This window comes from Zalophus californianus, chromosome 1 (genome assembly GCF_009762305.2).
Source record: "Zalophus californianus isolate mZalCal1 chromosome 1, mZalCal1.pri.v2, whole genome shotgun sequence".
In the NCBI taxonomy this organism is placed as follows: Eukaryota; Metazoa; Chordata; class Mammalia; order Carnivora; family Otariidae; genus Zalophus; species Zalophus californianus.
Genome location: NC_045595.1, coordinates 147,156,839 through 147,179,480, shown reverse-complemented (window position 1 = coordinate 147,179,480; position 22,642 = coordinate 147,156,839). Strand labels below are relative to the sequence as shown.

The 22,642-nt window shown below is 43.0% G+C and overlaps 1 protein-coding gene across 1 annotated transcript in view; it reads right to left on the bottom strand.

Moving 5' to 3' along the window:
- Positions 1 to 22,642, bottom strand: part of SLC12A8 (solute carrier family 12 member 8) — a 149,792-nt gene that overhangs the window by 93,753 nt on the left and 33,397 nt on the right. The window contains exon 5 of the mRNA XM_027585025.2: positions 14,678 to 14,909. Within this exon, the coding sequence (XP_027440826.1) occupies positions 14,678 to 14,909 (232 nt within the window). The remainder of the gene's footprint in view (positions 1 to 14,677; positions 14,910 to 22,642) is intronic.

Here is a 22,642-nt window from a genome sequence, read left to right as displayed (position 1 = left end):
CTCTCATGAATTAAATTCCATCTTAGTAAGTGTGGTGCCGTTGGCTTCGGAATCGGCCTGCTCTCCCAGACTCCCTCCAGCTGCCTCCAGGCCCTATGGCTTCCCCGCTTCCGGAAGCCCTGGACCACCACGCTCCGCAGCCTCCTCCTCATCCGTGGCCTCCTCCTCATCGGCCCCACTGGGACCTTGCTTGAACTCTGACGCTGACCTCTCCCTCGCCCCCACATCCGTTCCTGATGCCAGATTCCTCCCAGATCCCAGGGCCCGCCGCCACCAGCCAGCCAGCCTCATGTTAGCTATGTCCCTTCCCTCTGCCCATGTGCACATCACATGGCGCCCTTTCCCCTGTCTTTAATCTGCCCCCGCTGTCCCATCCCCAGAGGTCCTGCAGCATCACTGCTTTCCTGAGTCACCCAAACAGCCTCTCAAATAAGTTTCCTGCCTCCACGCTTCATCCCTATCTCAACCCACTGATTTGTCCATACTGTGGCCAGAGCAATTTTTCTAAAATATAAAACTGATGTCACACTTCCCACTGCCCCAAGATAAAGCCCCAGGCCCTGTCGTGTGGCAGACCAGGCTTTCAGGAGCTGTCTCCACCTGGTCCACCTGCCCCTCCTCACATTCCGGGCTCTCTCTCTCATTTTCCCAAGCACAGCAGCCTCTTGGGTCTTTGCATAAACTGCAAGATGTGTTTCCTTCTCTTCTTCCTCTGGCTAAATCCTGTACTCCCTTAACACTCAGAGCTCGGAGGTTATCTGCTCTGGAAAACCTTTCCTTTCTCAGGCTGGAGTGGGAGTCCCCATGGAAACCCTTGTCACAGGACTTGTCACTACTTAGTGACTATTTACTTGTCTGGATCTCCTATGACACTGTAAGCAGTTGAAATGAAAGAAACAGTGTGAACAAATCTCAAAGATATGGTGGGTGAGAAAAGCAAATTGCAAAATAATTCATTCATCCACTATTTAATATTTACCAAGTGAAAGGGTCCATGCAATATGACAAAATGTATGTAAAACTTTCAGACACCGAGTGGCTCAGTCGGTTAAGCATCTGACTCTGGATTTTGGCTCAGGTCATGGTCTCAGGGTCATGAGATTGAGCCCTATGTCGGGCTCCACGCTCAGTATGGAGTCTGCTTGAGACTCTCTCTTCCTCTCCCTCTGCCCCACTACCCAACACCCCCCAGAATAAATAAATAAATCTTTAAAAAAAAACCTTTCAAACACTAAACAATAATAGAGATCATATGGTATCTACATATGTTAGAAAAATCAAAACACATGGGAAGGAGAAATATCAGCCTCAGGATCGTGGTCCCCTGGGGGAGAAAAGAGAGTGGAAAAGAAAGTACAGCTAAAACTGTATCTATAATGCTTTATATGTGTTTATTTTTAAGAGAGTTCTGAAGCAAAACCAGTAAAATATCATCCATTAAATTTGGGGGATGGATAGATGGGAATCTGTTATCTTATTTTGTATATATTAGAAATATCTCATCAGTGCATTTTTTAAACTTTTAATAAGGACCCAGAGTTTCTAATGCCCTCGTTAACATCCCTGGGGGTCTGAGCACCTCGCTGTGGCTGCCCGCCCCAACCAAGCTCCACGGGCCTGGTGGCCACATCACACAAACAGGAATGCAACCTGGTGTTGTAAACATGTTTATCCTCACTTTCACTGAGGAGAAAACTGAGGTTCAGAATATATATCCTTGCTCGAGACCACCAGAAGCTCCCAGACTTCAGACAAAGCTTCATGTACAATTCCTACTATTTCATCCAAGAGAGAGCACTTAGGTCAAACCGAGTGTGGTAGAAAGAATGCCAGAAGTAGGAGCAGGGTTGCATTTATATGTATTTATGACCCAGTGAGTGGATACGTTTCTGGGAAGAAGAGGGTTCCGGAAGAGTTGGAGGTACAACCAAACAAGTAATTTAGGGCTAGGCTAATGAATGCAAACCTACTGGGTTTGGACTCTGTCCTATAGACAATAGAAAGCTGCTTGGAGAGGGGCACCTGGGTGGCTTAGTCGGTTAAGCATCTTGGCTCAGGTCATGATCCCAGGGTCCTGGGATCGAGTCCCGTATCGGGCTCCCGGCTCCGCAGGAAGCCTGCTTTTCCCTCTCCCTCTGTCTGCTGCTCCCCCTGCTTGTGCGCTCTCTCTCTCTCTGTCAAATAAATAAACAAAGTAAAAGATTAAAAAAAGAAGAAGAAGGATGCTGGAGAATAACATAAGCAAAGCACTGTTTTAGAAAAAGTATTCTGGCTTCAGTGGGTGGGTTGCCCATAGGACATGGGTAGAGTCAACCAAAGGGAAGCTCCTGGAAGGATAAATTCAGATTTAGAAATCATCTAAGTGTCCCAAAAAGAAATGGCTTCTAAGGCGAGAGCTGGGGGTTTGAAAAGGATTAAGTTTGAGTTTAAGCTACACAGAGAAATAAAAGTTCACTCCAAACTTTCCAGACTTGGAGAAATGGTGTAGACATTTGGGAGATAAACTAGTTATTTGCTTATTGAGGTTTTTTTTTTTTTTTTTTTAAGCTTGGGGGGTGGGGTTAAGGAGAAGAAGGTAAATAAAGGGAGGAGGAAGACATGCAGACTTCAGCTTTGCTTGTCTTTAATTCAAGATGATGCTCACACATCCAGGGAGAGACTGAATGGCAGTTGGTGACATGGGAGTTAAGTCCCAGAAAGCTGGAGAAGGAGATGAGAGTGACCTGAGCAGCAGGAGTGGTGCAGAAGGATCTGTCTGGAGAAGGGTGCACAGGCTAAAGTGGCACTGTCGGCTGACCCGTGGTCCCCTGCCTGCATCCAGGGACAGGAAGGCTAAGAAGAGAACCAAGGTAGCATTGTGTCGGAGAGGAAATGGAAAGAGACTGATGCAAATCAGCGCAGGTGGTTGCCGTAGACTGAAGGTTCATGTCCCCCCAAATTCATATGTTGAATCCTAATCCCCAGGGCAATGGTATTTGGAGGAGGTAATGAGGACATGAGGGTGGAGCCTTCTTGAATGGGATTAGTGCCCCCCTAAAGGAGGCCCCAGAAAGCTTCCTTGCCCTTCCACCACGTGAGGACAGAGTAAGAAGACAGTCTTCTACAAACCAAGAAGCGGGCCCTTGCCAGACACTAAATCTGCCTGCACCGTGATCTCGGACTTTTAGCCTCCAGAACTGCGAGAAATCAATGTCTGTTGTTTAGAAGCCCCCAGGCTCGGGTATTTTGTTATAGCAGCCTGAATGGACCGACACAGTGGTCAGTGGCACAAAGGGGGTCAAGAATAAGAAATGAGCAAAGGTTCTGGCTTTGAAAGGTCAGGGGGACCTCAGGTACAGCAATTTCAGCAGACGGCTGAGGCAGGCATGCTTGACCCTTGATCTTTTTATAGCTCCCCAACAGTGAGCTGGCTTTCTTACAGTCAGCACAAGGCAGAACCAGATCCCCCCCCGCTAGACTTGGCCGAGAAGAGCCCGGGCCTGCCCCTGCTGTGCACTGAGCAAGAGGCACGTCCCACGGAGGGCAGAGCAGAGCGTGCAGGGAGCCGGGCTGGAGACTACAGACCCACGCTAAGCCAGAGTCTTCCTAGATAACCAAAAAGTGAAGCTTGGAGATGCATAATTTCATTTTTAAATGCAGAACATAGAATTAAAATGTGCCACATGTCACTTTATTTTCTAAAATGTATTTTATCTATATTTGCCTGACTTCTATGGCAATAAAATCATTTTGGCATGACACACATCTTACATAAATGAAAATATAATCCAACAAAATGGCATTTTAGGAGCTTTAAGCCAAACAAATGTTTGAGAGGGCCTTGTTTAAATTAAGTTGCTGTGCTATTTAGCTTTTCACAGTAACGTAGCTGTGTCTCCAGGGAGCCTTGTGCAATGATGCTGTTCTGGAAGAGACTGGATGGGAGCGGGGAGACAAGAGGTCGGGAAATGGAGGCAAGGAGTAAGATCCACGGGCAGTTTGGAGATGAAATGAGAGCGACGACATAGTGGCTTGGGATGGAAGGATGAGGTATGACCTAGGGGTTTGAGTGGAGGGAAGGGTGTGCCAGGTGAAAGACATCAGACTAAATGAAAGTCTCCACCCTGACCGTGAGACCCCCAGCCCCCTCTCCCCACAACCTCCTCCCTGTTCCCAGCACTGTGGCAGCCAGGTATGCCATGGCAGGAGACCGGAGAGTTCTCTGGAGGACATTACCTGCACCAGAGGAAAGGCCTACAGAAACTGGCAGTGGGGAGTCTCAGGTAAAACAGCCCAGTGAGCCATGCGACCATCACACAGTGACGCCTCCCACCACAGCCGTTTCCTCCTCTGCACACATAACTTCCATGGGCCAGCCGGCTGGCCGGTGCCCTCTCACTAAACATGAACGGACAGCCAGGGACTATCAGACATTGAAGAAAGCTCGCAGCAATTAACGCAGAGAACAAAACAAGATGACAGAAACAAGCGCAGAAAAAACAGACAATTTTGCAAGAAAATAAAACTCCTATAAGTTATAGCCTGAAAGAATCAAAAGGAGATATTACACTCACGAAACAAGAACAGGTTATGATTTTGGAACTGACAACTGGAGAACAAGAGCGAGCTCTTGGAAATTAAGGCTAGTCAAAATGAAAAATTCAGTACATCAGAAATAAAGCTGAGGAACTCTCCCATAAAGTAGGGATGGAAAAAAGGAAGAAGCTAGAGAAGAGAGATTAAAATAATAATAATAACAGGAGGTTCAAGCCAGGAGTTCTAACATCCAAGTAATCAGAATTCAAGGGGAAAAATAGAAATTAAAAAAAAAGAGAGGGGCGTGTGGGTGGCTCAGCCCGTGAAGCATCTGCCTTCGGCTCAGGTCATGCTCCCAGGGTCCCGGGATCGAGTCCCGCATTGTGATCCCTGCTCAGCGGGGAGTCTGCTTTCTCCCTCTCCTCCCTGCTCATGCTCTCTCTCGCTGTCTCTGTCTCTGTCTCTCAAATAAATAAAATCTTAAAACAAATAAAAAATTTAAAAAAGAGAAAACAAAGGGGAGGAAATTGTCAAAGAAATAATTGAAACCTCCAGATTGAAAGTACCCCAGGTCAATGAATAGCAATTTTCATTATGAAATGTTAGAACCTCAAGGGAAAAGGGAAGATCCTAAAGCACTTGAAGAAGAGAAAGAGGTCACTCAGCCAGAGCAGAAATCCAAATAGCACAGACTCCTGGATTCCGCTGAATGCCAGAAAGTAGAGCAGTGACTTCGAAATTCTAAGGGAAACGATTTTCAGCCTAGATTTTTCTATCTCCTACTAGTCACACGTGGAAGTGGAAAAGGGACATTTTGCCTCAGAGACAGAAAAGGATAATCTGGGACCCAGACAGTGGGGACAACATCTGGGAGCAGTGAGGACAAGTACCAGCACAACAGCTGTGGGCCTGGCCTGAGATCATCCATCCAGAAGAGAGGTGAGGATAGGGTCTCCAAGAGAAAATGTGATACAGGGAGAACTGGGAAAAAATGCCTGTATGTATTTAAAAGCTGGATGGACATTTTTTTAATGGTGATTTTCATAAACTAGAAAATAAACTAAATGAAAAAAAACAAAAACCAAAAAACCCAGAGTACAGTGGATTGAATGGTGGGCCCCAAAAAGACATGTCCACAAACTAATCCTAGAAAACTGTGAGTGTGGAAAAAAAGGTCTTTGCAGATGTAATTAAGTGAAGGATCTCAAAATGAGATCATCCTAGATTATCCAAATTGGACCTATTTCGAATGACAAGCTGTCCGCATGAGGTACTCAAGGAGAGGCAAGAGGAGGAGAAGGCCATTTTACCACAGAGGCAGGGATGGGGGCAATGTGGCCACGAGCCAGGGAACACCCGGAGCCCTCAGAAGCTGGAGGAGACAAGGAAGAATTCTCCTGAGGGAGAGATGTGTGGCCCTGCCAACACCTTGCTCTCCCAGTACTGGCCTCCAGAACTGTGAGCTGCTAGGTTCCTGTTGTTCTAAGCCACCCAGGTTGTGGTGATGTGTCAAAGCAGCCCTAGGAAACTAATATGCAGAGTAAGCTTAATTTCAGGAAAAGCTGAAAGATATACAGAAAAAAAAAGTAATCAGAGTATGCAATTTGGCTCAAAAGTGAGTATCTTCAGGTATATGCATTGCTTCAGTTATATATAAAAATTAACTTTAAAAGAACAAATGACATATTAGAAAAAATTTCTCAACATATACAACAAACACTAATAAAAGATAAACAAGTGTTTGTTTTATTCTGAATAAATTGTTAAGGTAGAAGTGCTATAGATCATTAAAAAGGAAGATAGCACAAAGGAAAAATAGGGAAAGATTATAAATAAATCGAAGAAAAATAAATATAAGTGGCCAAAAAATATGAATAAAATAATTCTCATTAATGATTTAAGGAAAACAATTTTTTTTAAAAAGGAGCAAAATTTTTGCCCATCACTTTGCAAAAATTTAAAAGACTGAACATATCCAATATGGTACAGGGTACAGGGAATCAATAACTCTTATATACTGTCAGTGGGAGTTCAGAATGGAACAACTTTATCAGAAGACAGTTTGGCAGAACCTAATAAAATTTAAAATGTGCTTGACCTTTGTCCTCTTAAGTCTATTTATAAGCCTTGATCCTATAGGAATAAGCTTTAAATTTTGCACAAGGATAGTCATGTCAGCAATACTTCCAATAGCAACAAACTGGGAAAAAAACCTAAATAGCCATCAACAAATTAATGTTTAAATATAAAGTATTTTAGATTTGTAATATGGAATATTATGTAGATGTCAAAAAGAATGAGGGAATCCTAAATGTACCGACATCACAGGATGCCCATGTTATGTCACTGAGTGGGAGAGGAAGAAGAGCAAAACAATAGAATCTAATTACATTTTTACAAAAAACTATGTTGTATATGTTTATGTATGTGCACATGTACTTGTATGTGTGTAGAAAATATACTGGAAAGGTATTTACCATTCTCCCTCTGGGGAATAGGAGCAGGAGAATAGAGTAAGGGAGGGCACTTTCACTTTTTATTTTATATTTCCGTATTTTTTTTAATTCTTATAATATTAAACATTTTGTCTCTGAAATAAAGGGGAAATATAATTTCATTTAAGTATTAAATTTTTTTTTTCTGATTATAAAATTAACTGTTGTGGCTTAAAAATGTGTCTTCAAATTCTTTAAATGAGGGCCGGACTAAGTGACTCACTTCTAACAAAGAGATTGTGACGGAAGCGTGGCTACGTGACTTCTGAAGCTAGATCATGTGAAGGATAGAGCACATGCTCTCTGATTGTTTGCTCTCAGGGAGGCCAGCCACGGCATGACTTGGGGACACGTAAGCAGCTCTTGGGGAAAAAACTGCAGGGAGAGGGATGGAGGCTTCCCGCCAACAACCACCGCCTGACTCGCCAGCCAGCTTCTCCAGCCCCCATCCAGCCTTCAGACGGCTGTAGCCCCTGTTGACATCTGACTAAACCTCACGACAAACCCAGCACTATGACCGCCAGCCACGCCGTACTGAAATCCCTGGCCCACAGAAAAGGCAAGAAATAATACCTGTTTATTGTTGTTTTGTGCCACATTTTGGGAATGATTTGCTCAACAGCAGTAGCTAGCTAATGCCTGTACCAAGCTCCCTGGGGAGGGTAAAAGTGTGAAAATGAAGTGAAGGAGGAAACTTTGTTTTCTTACTTTCCACATTTTTACTTTATACATTCCAGGCCTGTTTAGATTTTTTTTAGTCTTTTATATTTAAATAAAGGGATAGAAATAAAGTGAGGCTTAAGTGTATTTTTGAAACATTCTTTCCCTGATTTTAAAAGTAACACTAATGACAAAGGACAAAGTTGCGGGCCCGACACTACCCAACCTCAGCACTCATTAGAAAGAGACGATAACCAAGACAAACAGAGCTCTATAACAGAACGGGGAGCCCAGAAATAGACACACACAAGTATAGTCAATGGATTTTGACAAAGGAGCAAAGGCAATGAATGCACTCTTTTCAACAAATGATGCAACAACAGGACAACCACAGGCAAAAATAAATCTGGACACTGACCTTACATCCTTCACAAAAATGGACTGGAAATGGATCATAGACTTCAATGTAAAACACAAAACTATAAAATGTCTAGAACATAACATAGGAGAAAATCTACATGACCTTTGGTTTAATAATGAGTTTTTTGGGTACAACACCAAAAGCATGATCCATGAAAGAACAATATTGATGTTAGATTTCATTACAATTAAAAACTTCTGCTCTGCAAAAGACACTGTTAAAAGAATAAAAGGACAAGCCATAGGCTGGGAGACAATATATGCAAGACCTATATGTGATAAAGGGCTTGTGTCCAAAATGTACAAAGAATTCTTAAAACTCAGCAATAAGAAAACAATCAGATTAAAAAATGGTCAACAGACCTGAACAGACACCTCACCAAAGATGATCTGCAGATATCAAACAAACATATGAAAAGATGCTTACTATCATACGTGATTACTGAATTGCAAATTAAAACAAGGAGATGCTACTCTTAGAGATACATATCAGAGTGGCTAGCATACAAGAAACTGACAACAGCCAACACTGGCGAGGACGTGGAGCAACAGGAACTCTCATTAGTTGCTGGTAGGAACACAACACAGCACAGCTGATTTGGAAAGCAGTTTGGCAGTTTCTTAGAAAGGTATTTATTCAAATGGGTTAAAAAGTTAAATCTTCACAAAACCTGCACACAAATGTTTACACAAGTTTTATTCATAATCACCAAAAACAGGAAGCAACCAAAATGTCCTTTAATTAGGTGAATGAATAAAAAAACAAACAAACAAACAAACCTGAGTTATATTACACAATAAAATATTATTCAGTGATAATAAGAAAAGAGCTGAAAACTTCCAAACTCTTTCTATGGGGCCAGCGTTACCTTGATCCCCAAACCAGACAAAGACCCCATCAAAAAGGAGAATTACGGACCAATATCCCTGATGAACATGGATGTAAAAATTCTCACCAAAATACTAGCCAACAGGATCCAACAGTACATTAAAAGGATTATTCACCATAACCAACTGGGATTTATTCCTGGGCTGCAAAGGTGGTTCAACATCCACAAATCAATGTGATACAATACATTAATAAAAGAAAGAACAAGAATCATATGAACCTCTCAACAGATGCAGGAAAAGCATTTGACAAAGTACAGATTCCTTTCTTGATTAAAACTCTTCAGAGTGTAGGGATAGAGGGTACATACCTCAATATCATAAAAGCTATCTATGAAAAACCCACAGCGAATATCATTCTCAATGGGGAAAAACTGAGAGCATTTCCCCTAAGGTCAGGAACACGGCAGGGATGTCCACCAACACCACTGCTGTTCAACATAGTCCTAGAAGTCCTAGCCTCAGCAATCAGACAACAAAAAGAAGTAAAAGGCATCTGAATCAGCAAAGAAGAAGTCAAACTCACACTCTTTGCAGATAACGTGATACTCTATGTGGAAAACCCAAAAGACTCCAACCCCAAATTGCTAGAATTCATATAATAATTCAGCAAAATGGCAGGATATAAAATCAATGCACAGAAATCAGTTGCATTTCTATACACCAACAACGAGACAGAAAAAGAGAAATTAAGGAGTTGATCCCATTTACAATTGCCCCCAAAACCACAAGATATCTAGGAATAAACCTAACCAAAGGCGCAAAGGATCTATATTCAGAAAACTATAGAACACTCATGAAAGAAATTGAGGAAGACACAAAGAAATGGAAAATGTTCCATGCTCATGGATTGGAAGAACAAATATTGTGAAAATGTCTATGCTACCTAGAGCAATCTACACATTCAGTGCAATCCTTATCAAAGTACCATCAACTTTTTTCACAGAGCTGGAACAAATAATCCTAAAATTTGTATGGAACCAGAAAAGATCCCAAACAGCCAAAGGAATGTTGAAAAAGAAAACCAAAATTGGTGGCATCACAATTCCAGACTTCAGGCTCTATTAAGAAGCTGTAATCATCAAGATAGTATGGTACTGACACAAAAACAGAGACATAGATCAATGGAACAGAATAGAGAACCCAGAAATGGACCCTCAGCTCTATGGTCAACTAATCTTCGACAAAGCAGGAAAGAATATCCAACGGAAAAAAAGACAGTCTCTTCAACATAAGGTGTTGGGAAAATTGGACAGCCACATGCAGAATGAAACTGGATCATTTCCTTACACCATACACAAAAATAGACTCAAAATGGATGAAAGACCTAAATGTGAGACAGGAATCCATCAAAATCCTAGAGGAGAACACAGGCAGCAACCTCTTCAACCTTGGCCTCAGCAACTTCTTGCTAGATACATCACCAAAGGCAAGGGAAACAAGGGTAAAAACGAACTACTGGAACTTCATCAAAGGAAGCAGTTGACAAAACCAAAAGACAACCGACAGAATGGGAGAATATATTTGAAAATGTCTTGTCAGATAAAGGGCTAGTAGCCAAAATCTATAAAGAACTTATCAAACTCAACACCCAAAGAGCAAATAATCCAATCAAGAAATGGGCAAAAGACATGAATAGACATTTCTCCAAAGAAGATATACAAATGGCCAACAGACACATGAAAAAATGCTCAACATCACTTGGCATCGGGGAAATCGAAATCAAAACCTCAATGAGATACCACCTCACACCAGTCAGAATGGCTAAAATTAACAAGTCAGGAAACGACAGATGTTGGCGGGGATGTGGAGAAAGGGGAACCCTCCTACACTGTTGGTGCAAGCTGGTGCAGCCACTCTGGAAAACAGTGCAAGCTGGTGCAGCCACTCTGGAAAACAGTATGGAGGTTCTTCAAAAAGTTGAAAATAGAGCTACCCTATGACCCAGCAATTGCACTGGATATGTACCCCAAGATACAAATGTAGTGATCTGAAGGGGCACCAGCACCCCAGTGTTTATAGCAGTAATGTCCACAATAACCAAACTACAGAAAGAGCCCAGATGTCCATCGACAGATGAATGGATAAAGAAGATGTGGTGTGTATATGTGTGTGTGTGTACACACACACACACACACACACACACACACACACACACAAAATGGAATATTACTCAGCCATCAAAAAAATGAAATCTTGTCATTTGCAATGACATGATGGAACTAGAGGGTATTATGCTAAGTGAAATAAGTCAATCTGAGAAAGACAATTATCATATGATCTCACTCATATGTGGAATTTAAGAAACAAAACAGAGGAGCAGAGGAGAAGAGCGGAAAAAATCAAACAAGATTTGATGAAATCAGAGAGGGAGACAAACCATAAGAGACTCTTAATCATAGGAAACAAACTGAGGGTTGCTGGAGGGGAGGTGGGTGGAGGGATGGTGTAACTGGGTGATGGACATTAAGGAGGGCATGTGATATAATGAGCACTGGGTGTTATATAAGACTGATGAATCACTCACTTCTATCTCAGAAACCAATAATACTTATATGTTAATTAGCTGAATTTAAATAAAATAAATAAATAAGAAGAAAATAAATTTATTTATTGTTATGTTAATCACTATACATCATTAGTTGTTTTTTTTTTTTAAAGATTTTATTTATTTATTCATGAGAGACAGAGAGGCAGAGGGAGAAGCAGGCTCCCAAGGAGCAGGGAGCCCGATGTGGGACTCGATCCCAGGACTCTGGGATCGTGACCTGAGCCGAAGGCAGACGCTTAACCATCTGAGCCACCCAGGCGCCCTACATCATTGGTTTTTGATGTAGTGTTCCATGATTCATTGTTTGCGTATACCACCCAGTGCTCCATGCAGTACATGCCCTCCTTAATACCCATCACCAGGCTAACCCATCCCTCCACCCCCCAGAAGAAAATAAAATTTAAAAAACAAAAACATTATGCTAAATAAAAGAATCCAGTTGCAAAAAAATGAGCTATCAAGTCACCTTGAATGCATATTGCTTAGTGAAAGAAGCCAGTCTGAAAAGGCTACATACTGTATGATTCCAACTGTGATGGTCTAGAAAAGGCAAAATGAGAGCGAGCAAGAAGATCGGTGGTTTCAAGAGGTCGGTAGGGGGGTGGGGTGTGAATAAGCGGATCACAGGAGTTTCTGGCGCATTAAGCTATTCTGTATGATACTGTAATGATGGATACACGTCATTATTATTTGCAAGAACTCATAGCACTGCACAACACGAAGGGTGAATCCTAATCTAAACCATGGACTTTAGACAATACTAAGCTATCAGTATTTGTTCCCCACTTGTAATGAACATGCCACAGGAATGCGAGACGTTAATAGGAGCGGGGAAAGACATGGGAAACTCTGTACCATCTGCTCAATTTTCTATAAACCTAAAACTGCTCTACAAAATACAGTCTATTCATTTTTTTAAGCAGTGCTAATCAATCGACAGAAAAGTAGAAATAAAGTAACACAGCCACCCATAATCTCAGCAGAAAGACAGTCAGTGTTGACACTTAGGCATAGTTCCTTCCAGTCCTTTTTCCAATCTTTTTTCAAATGTCTGTGTGCATGTCATTTTTCCAAAGAGCTGAAATCATCCTGCTAAATCCATTCTGAAGGTTTATGGTCTAGTTTTAGTTTGGATTTTTAACTGCAAAGAAAGTAGCACATATAAAACAACAGTGATACCAAAAACAGATCTGAGAGGGGCCAGTTGCCATGGAAATGATTGAAAATAAATTTCACTTCACACTACATCCTGTTAATGTACTGACCAGAAAGAAGGAGAAATACTTTGAGTAACAGAAGAGCAGCCAAGAGAGCTTCTAAACGAGAGGGAAAACACATCAGCCTAGCGAGGTTTCAAAGGGGCCAGGAGTATCACCCTGCAATCTCATGAGTTAGGCTCTTTCAGCAACCACGCGGATGGGGGAGAAAGCACCCGGGAATGGGAGACTGAGGTGGACTCCCTCGCCTCCACTGACAGTTAGTTTGACAGCCAAGCAGCCAGCAGGTCTCCCTCCGGATGTGGGCTTGTCTCTGCAGTTGGTGCAAAGCCAGGAAACAAATCACTCCTCCCCTCCAATGGAGATGCTCCAAATGTTTAGCAAGCTGCAAGGCCCCGGAGCCAAGTGATGGTTTGGACACTGCGTTGACTGGCCCTTAGCATTGGCATGGGTCCTGGGGACACCCCTCCTGCACAAGGGTTAACACTTCAGATGCTGGGTCCTGGGCAGTCTGGAGGTTCTGGGAGAGGGATCAGGATGCCAGAGCGCAGGGGGCACTCGGGGAGCTCAGGGGAGTGACTAGTTTCCAACAGAAGAATTTTAACCTATGAAAAGCAAGTAAGGCCAGAGTAGCGTGCACCAACTGAACCCTGAACGTCCGGCAACCACTGTTTCTTACGAAAGATGAGGGTGTTTAGAACGCCTGTCAGGGGCAGCCTTCACGGGGGAAAGCTGAGCTGTGATCACAAGAAGACAGCTGGGGGTGTGAAGACAGGCGCAGCTTCCCGGCTCAGAAAGGGCACAGCCGTAGGGTCCAACAGATCCGGCTTCATTCCCAGCTCTGCCCTGCGTCGCCACGAATGGTATAACCCCCCGTTTCCTCATCTGTAAGATGGGAAGCACTGTTCTTCTCTCACAGGGTTATGACAAGGATGACATGAGGTAAGCCATGTGCGGGGCTCAGCACAAGGCCTGGCACAAAAGCAAGTGCTCCCACCATTAGAGGTTCTTGTGCTGTGGGTCTTTTTCTTTTCTTTTCTAACCCAGAGGATGGCCCCATTTCCCTTTCCCTTTCCCTTTCCCTTTCCAATGCAGACGCCATAAAAAGCCAAAGTCCCCAAGGTGGGGAATATCAGGCAGTTAGCTTTTTTCTCCGGCACCCTACGAACAGCCCTGTACTCTGGAGAGGAACAAAGACTTCAGATGCCAAACCGACCCAGATCACGAAGCTACAAAGTTACAGATGCTCTGGATAACAGCATCCCACTCAAAGTGCAAGGATTTAGGCTTAGAGTTGCCATGCGCCCTCCAAGCCCAGGAAAACTCAGGGTTAAACAGGGGTCCATTCGTTACCAACATAAAACACCATTTCCAAATGGTGCAGAGTGTGCCTGTTGTCTATTCCCCTTCTTTAGCTCAGTTAATGGATTCATATTTTTATTTTGGAAAAAATCTGCTACAAAAAAAAACTATAGGTAATCAACCTATATCAGTCCCCATCTCCCACAAATAACAATTGTTAACATTTGTTCTAGTTACATCTTTTAAAAAAAAAGAAATACAATATGACACACGAAATTAAAATCTATTTTCTTCCCTACTTCCAGATCCATTTCCTACCACTCTCCCAAGTCATTGTTAGGAATTTAACCTTTATCTAGTCCAGTTCTACTTTATTCTTTGTTTTAGCTAAATGTTCTTGTGGGTTGTTTTTTTTTTTTAACAGAAAGAAAATAAAAAGCAACACAGACAATGTGCTAAGTGCAAATGCCTATGTGAGGAGGGGCTTTCAGGCCTTTGCAGCCAGGACACGCCCACTCACCCGTTCCAGGAACAGAACGCTCCTGTAGGCAACGCTTATTGGGGGGTAGCCTTGCAAACTCACCCCTGTGAATGCCTGGAAAGCAGTGCAGACCCCCTAGAAGTCTTACCTGGGTCCAGATGCGTGAAAGAGCCCACCACGAAGTCCAGTGTGGACACAGCCAGCAGGAACAGCAGCAGCAGCTGGAGACGGATCATCCATTTGACACCTGCTAGGTTAATCCCCAGCAAGGCCAGAAGCACCACGACTGAAATTCCTCGCACTGCCCAGATACTCCTGAGGCTCAGCAAATCAGAGATGGACTCAGCAAAGCCGGTGATGTACATGGCACCTGCGACACACTGACAGACCATTCGCGTTGGCAGGAGAATAGAGCATCCGGAGCCCACAGGTCAGAGCTGCCCGGCACGGGGGCCCACTCACCCCTGTCAGGGCTTAGCACCTGGGAACCACCATGGGGGTTCAGTGAGCCCTTCCGTTCCGTGACTCCTGCCTCAGGCCCCCATTTCTTCTCATCTACGTCTCTCCCATCCTCCTGAGGGGAGCACGAACGCCAGTCAGTGGTAACTATGATGAGAAGATCCCAGGAGGAGGGAGAAGGGACCCTGGGCCAAAGAGCACTTGGAACTTCTCTGTCGGAGTTATTCAAGAGCCAAACAGAGGGGCGCCTGGGTGGCTCAGTCGTTAAGCGTTAAGCGTCTGCCTTTGGCTCAGGTCATGATCCCAGGGTCCTGGGATCGAGCCCCGCCCTGGACTCCCTGCTCAGCGGGGAGCCTTCTTCTCCCTCTGCTTCTGCCACCCCCACCCTCGCTCATGCACTTTCTCTCTCAAATGAATAAATAAAATCTTAAAAAAAAAAAAAAAGCTAAACAGAGAACAGAAGCACACAGGGGGTCCCATCTCAGGGCCTTAGAAAGGCACTGAAGCAAACCCCAGTTTTTTCTCCATTTCTTTGTAGGTCACTATTATTTTTTTTTTTAATTACCTAAAACTTAAAATAAGAAAAAAAGTGAGCAGCACATCCTTTCAATGTCATCTGGAACAAAGGCTAGACAAGGACTATCTAGGTGAATGTACTTAGTTCTACTCATTGTTTACTATTGATTAAACGTGTTAAACGTCCCAGACTTTGTGAAGTTACTGTCGATTTATAGATTTCTGTCCAGCGGAGATGCAAATAACTTCCATCCAGTAGAACAGATAACCTAAAAGGTTCAGGTTTGTTATCCTGTAAGACATTAACCAGTTTCATTCAGCAATTCGATCCTTACACTTATTTATGAAATTGCTTAACCAGGAACTAGGTAATCAATACCTAGCTTTTCAAATGCTCTTTAACATCTTACGGGCTCCTCCATTAATTAATGAGTCAAATAAAATCTTTGGCATGTATATATTTTGTATTTGCCTGAAAGTCATGATTTTACCTTTTTAAAAAAATATTTAAAACTCAATTTCAAATAAATCTTTGAGAGTAACACCAACCTCATGCTCCATAATTCCTCAGCCCCCTTCTCTCTGTCAGGTTCGATCCTCCCCCACCCCCCAAGGCCAGAGGGGATCATGGCCATCACTGTGCTCTGCTCCCATTGTTCTCTCAGAGGACAATCCCTCTCTGGCCTCAGACATGTTCCTCCTTCTTCATGAAGCCTTTCCTCATCCCTTTTCTCTGAATAAATACTATGCTTACTGCCAGTACCATGCAATTAATTATCTGGTTCCATAGTCTATTCTTATTTCATGCATATAAGTCTGTCCCCTACCCCATGCCACCAAGAATGCAAACATTCTAAAAAACAAAAATTTCTATGCTGATTACACTTCTTCAAAGCCCCTGTATTTGCTAACTATGTTGCAAGCATTCAGTAAATACTTTGTGATATGTTAACACTGTATGAAAAGTGTTCTGGGAACACCATTAATTTCCAGCTCTTTTAGGTAAAGACCAGAGGGCAATGTAATTTCTATACTGGAGAGACGCTCACAAAGGAGGCCCCATTCTTCAATGAGATCAGCTCATTCTGCACCTAGACATATCATCATCGTCTGTGTTCCCCAAACTTACAGGAGGCATTTCTGGCTATATATGGGTGAGGGGGGAAGCCCAATAAACGTAGGAGAAAGACAGTCATCCCTGAGAGGGAGATGAGAGAGAAACTTGTATGTTTTCCTGCCTTCACCTCACGACTCAAACTTACCCTTGACTAAATACCAAGAGCGTGCTGGTGGTAACGACGCTGCTATTCCATCAGTATGTGGCCAGGCCAACAGGACCCCTCATGGTCAGATATATCAGAGTTGAAAAACCAAATGATAACAATGCAGTGACCATCATCCCCTTCCCAGGTGTCTGAGGTCTCAAACATGCAGAGGTAACACCAGGACTTAAATGCAACCATTTGCACCTGGAGCTTCCCAACCGACTGTTTGCTTTCCTAGCTGGTGAACACAGAATTTGCTCCCAGGAAGTGGGCCAAGCACTAAGCCTGCCTTTTGTTTCCAGTAGCTCCAGCAGACGGTCTCCTCTCTCAGGTTTCCACGTAAAATCACTCTTTAGCCCAAAGTGGCCAGGAACAAAACAACCGGGAAAGCCCTCTGGAGGCTGTGGGAAAGGGCATGGTGGTTAGGATGGACTGTGAGAGCTGATGAGGGCCTGACCCTGTGGCTCCCGTCCTAGTTGTGGGGCTTGGGAAAGTGTTTTAAGCTCTCTGTGCTTCCTTTCTTCATCTGTGAAACGCAAATAATAACAGTACCTGCTTCAAAGGTTATTATGAGATAATTCATATAAGGTCCTAGAACTATATCTGGCTCATAGTTGGAGTTATAGAGATATTAGCTATTGGCATTATCATTCTTACTCTATTGTTATTAGCTACTGAACAAGAGGAAATAGTAGTTAGCCATGAATTTCATAAAATACTTTGCTAACGCTTGGGGAGCCTGGGTGGCACAGTCAGTTAAGCGTGTGACTCTTGATTTGACTCTCAGGTCATAATCTCAGGGTCGACGGATCAAGCCCTGCACCCGGCTCTGCACTCTGTGCAGAGTCGACTTGAGATTCTCTCTCCCTCTTCCTCTGCCCCTCCTGTGTTCTCTCTCTCTCTCTAAAATAAATGAATAAATCTTTTAAAAAATATTTTGTTAATGCTAAATACATGATGGTAATGTCACTGGAAATTTGCAAAATAACTTGTAAGTCAGGATTCTTAAACCAAAGAGACTTACTTTCAGGGAAAACAATAACAGCCCCAAATTAAATTGTCTTCTCAAAATCTAAGAGCCTGGGGATAAGAGGTGAGGGTATTGATGGAATGCGGGTAAGTAAAAGTGTTACAGAGATTTCATATTTGCTAGGTGGAGGAACACAGTAAGCAAGGCTGCTTGTTTGGGAACTATAGGAAAAGTATAATTATGGCTTTTCTAAGGGTGGACTATGACTATTCTCAGATCAAAAAGCACAGAACTTCCAAATCAACAAGGGGGATAAATATAATAGAAATAAATTTGAACCATGTTGAGAAAATAAGAAGTTTTTTAAATTTCAAATTATCTAGAAAGTAATGAAAAGGAGAATACTGTATTCTAAAACTTAAGAGGCACACTAATCCTGCACTCAGAAGGGAAAAAAAGTATGACCCTAAATATTTCTATTAGTTGAAAAAGGCAGAAAAAAATAAAATACTTAACTTCAGATGTGATAAAAAAAGATCAATATAAATAAAAGATAGTAGGAGGAGGTATTTAATAAAAGGAAATATGAAATAGCAAAGAAAGGATACAGAGAATAAAAGCTGATCCTTCAAGGGGTGTCCGGCTGGCTCAGTAGGTAGAGTGTGCAACTCTTGACCTCAGGGTCGTGAGTTTGAGCCCCATGCTGGGTGTAGAGATTACTTAAAAATAAAATCTTTAAAAAAAAGTAAAAATAAAAGCTGATCCTTTAAGAGATAAATAAAATACATAAACACCTGGCAATCTGATTAAGACAAGAAAAAATGAAAAAAAATACAGATTTTTAGCAATGAGAAAAGAAATACAACTACTCTTACAGAAGAGAGTAAAAGCATGAATAGAGAAGATGAATGTGCCATGAATTATGGTACATTCGTATTATGCAAAGCTAAGCTACTAGTTAAAAAGCACAGGTTTAAAGCATTGACCTCCAGAGGATCATAGGGGAAGGGAGGGAAAACTGAATGGGAAGAAATCAGAGGGGGAGACAAACCATGACGGACTCTTGACTCTGGTAAACAAACTGAGGGTTGCGGAAGGGAGGGGGTTGGGGGGATGGGGTAACCAGGTGATGGGTATTAAGGCGGGCACGTGATGTGATGAGCACTGGGTGTTATATGCAACTGATGAATCACTGAACACTACATCTGAAACTAATGATATGTTGGCTAATTGAATTTAAATTAAAAAAAACAAAGATTGACCTTAAGGAATAGCTATGAATTACTGTTAAGTGAGAAATACAAGCCATGGAATAGAGTATGAACTCTGTTCCCATGTTTGTAAAAACCAGCAAGCACTTCAACAATCATAAATTCACATACATGAGGGAAGGTGATGGAAGAGGAGAATAGGTGTTCACACTGGTGAGCTCAGGACGGGGAGGGAGATGGCCTTTCTCTTTACATTATTTCCAGTAGGTTGACTGGTTACAGTGAACATCATTTTGTAACTTTAAAAGAATTTTATTTTTATTTGATTTGATTTATTTATTTGAGAGAAAGAGAGATCAAGCACAAGCAGGGGGAGGGGCAGAGGGAGAGGGAGAAGCATACTCCCCATTGAGCAGGGAGCCTGAGGCAGGACTCGATCCCAGGACCCCAGGATCATGACCTGAGCAGAGGGCAGACACTTAACCTACTGAGCCACTCAGGTGCCCCATAAAAGAATTTTATAAAGGAAAAGTAAAAACAAACATATGAAGAGTACTGTTCTGTATATGCAAACACTACACTTGGGTGCAGAGAGCACTGTGCATCTAGGATGCGAGGCTCCCCCAACACTGCTTGTGAGCTTGACACCGCACCCCGCAGGGGTGTGGACAACAGCATGGCAGGCCCTCCCCAGAGCAGCCCAGCCACCCTCCCTTCCAACCACGAATACTCCTCTTCATTAGAAAACATCCCTGTTGACTTGTTTAATGTATAAACACCCCCAGAGTTTGTTATATTTTTTAAGTATTTTTATGACCTTTTAAAGTTCATAACCACAGACATCCCTTTCCCCTTTTCATTCTCTTCAGAGAAACTTCTAATGCAGGGAGCAGGGGGCGTCACCCACCATTTTACAGAGAGAACGTGCCCTTCTTTCAGGGTGGAACACCTCCATTCCAAGGTATTTGGGATACCACAACTGCACCTTCACAATCATGGGCATTTGGCTTTTCACCTCTGGGTACCTACCTGGCAGACCATAGCTGCCCTCCACACCCTCCCCTTCTGACACAAAATCCTTCTTTAAGGTTCGAGCTGCTTGACTCCCACGTTAACTCCCATAACAAAACCCCAGCCTCTACGGGGTCTACGAGAGTTCTCTAGTTCTCCACTGTTTGGGCACAGAACCCAGCACAGAGCCTGTAAGCCAGTAATCAATGCTTTTAGACAACTGGTGCAGGCTAAAGCTGTCCATTTTGGTATCCAGGGTAAGCAACCCCAAAGAAGCGCTCAGGCCCACAAAAGTGAGAGGGGCAGCGAGTGAGGAGGGGCTCCAGTTCCCTGTTTCCCCTGCTAGCCAAGGGGTCTCACACCCGGCAGGCCAGCCACCAATACCTCAGATAGATGAGGGGGGGGATTTGGGAGGAGGTAGGGCAATGAAAAGATTCTGTAAGCTTTAAAAATAATTATTTTCAGTGTTTGTATCTTCTAAATATTTTTTTTAAAGATTTTATTTATTTATTTATTTGAGAGAGCGAGAATGAGAGAGAGAGAGAGAGAGAGAGCGCGCGCACATGAGAGGGGGGAGGGTCAGAGGGAGAAGCAGACCCCCCGCTGAGCAGCAGGGAGCCCGATGCGGGACTCGATCCTGGGACTCCAGGATCATGACCTGAGCCGAAGGCAGTCGCTCAACCAACTGAGCCACCCAGGCGCCCCCTAAATATTTTTAAAAGGTTTTATTTTTAAGTAATCTCCACACCCAACGTGGGGCTCAAACCCACAACCCTGAGATCAAGAGTCACAAGCACTACCAACTGAGCCAGCCAGGCGCCCCTCTATCTTCTAAATTGTTATGCCTAAAGCAACAGTTTAGCGAACTTTAACCTGCTGGACAAATCCTGCTTGCTGCCTGTTTTGGGAATAAAGTTTTATTGGAACAAAGCTCTGCCCAGTTCTTCTTATTGTCTAAGGCTGCTTTTGAACTACAATAGCAGAATTGAACAGTTGTGACAGAGATGTATGACTCATAAAAACTAAAGTATTTACTATCTGGCCCTTTATAGTAGAAGTTTGCTGACCCCTGCTCTAGGGCAAACATGCAATCTACTCTGGCAATCATTAAAAATAAATGAATGTAAGGCACCTGGGTGGCTCAGTTGGTTGGGCGACTGCCTTCAGCTCAGGTCATGATCCTGGAGTCCCGGGATCGAGTCCCGCATCGGGCTCCCCGCTCAGCAGCGAGTCTGCTTCTCCCTCTGACCCTCTTCCCTCTCGTGCTCTCTATCTCTCATTCTCTCTCCCTCAAATAAATAAATAAATAAATCTTTTAAAAAAATAAAAAAATAAGTGAATGTAAAAATAATAAAAATAAATAAAGAAAATGAATGTATTCATGCCCTGGATTGACGAGGGGAGGTTAGAGGTTAGTAAGAACCACGAATAGAGACCCTCAGAGACCCCAACCACAGTCCAGAAGAAGAAGGATCTTGAATCAATGACCTAACCTTCTACCTTAAGAAACTGGAGAAAGAAGAGCAAACTAAACCCAAAGGAAGCAAGAGGAAGGAAATAATAAAGATGGGAGCAGAAATAAATTGGGGACCAGAAAAACAATAGAAAAATTAACAAAATGAAAAATTGTTTCTTTGCAATCAAGCTTTTAACTGGCCTGACCAAAAAAAGGGAAAAAGCCTCAAATGATTAAAATCAGGAATGAAAGGAAAGACACTACTACCAATCTTACAAAAAGCAAAAGGATTATAAGGAATCTATGAACAGTCATATGCCAATAAATTATATAACTGAGATGAAATGGACAAATTCCTAGACACAAACTACCAAAACTGACTTAAGAAGACATAGAAAATCAGAATATGCCTATGTAAGTAAAGAGATTGAATTAGTTATCAAAAACTTCCTACAGGGCTGCCTAGATGGCTCAGTCAGTTAAGCGGCCAACTCTTGATTTCAGCTCAGGTCATGATCTCAGGGTCGTGGGATCAGGCCCTGCTTCATGGGGCTCCCCACTCAGCGGAGCGTCTGCTTGACAGTCTCTCTCTCCCTCTCCCTCCACCCCTCCCCTGCTCTCACGCACTCTCTCTGTCAAATAAGTAACTCTTAAAGAAAGAAAGAAAGAAAGAAAGAAAGAAAGAAAGAAAGAAAGAAAGAAAGAAAGAAAGAAAGAAAGAAAGAAAGAAAGAAAGAAAGAAAGAAAACTTCCTACAAAGAAAAGCCTGGGACCAGATGGTTTCACCACTAAGCTTTACCAAACATTTAAAGGATTAACACCATTCCTTTAGAAACTCTTCCCAAAAAAATAGAAGAGGAGGGAACACCTCCCAACTCATTCTATTAGGCCAGCTTTATCATGATACCAAAACTAGACAAAGATATCACAAGAAAACTACAGACCAATATCCCTCATGAATACATGCGCCAAATTCCTCAACAAAACCCTAGCAAACTGAATGCAATAGCATATAAAACGGATTATGCAGCACCGACACCCTGATCAGAGAGCCCAGCCCAGGTCAGCTGCAGGCGAAGGAGAGGCGTGCTGAGGATGCTGACCACAGGGGCCCAGTGTTTCTGACCAAGGCCCAAAGGCCCAAACAGCAGCTGCCAGCGCCAGAAAACGCTCAACATCCCAGCTCCCACCCCCCCCTCCCCGCCCCGGCTGGTCCCCTGTTGTG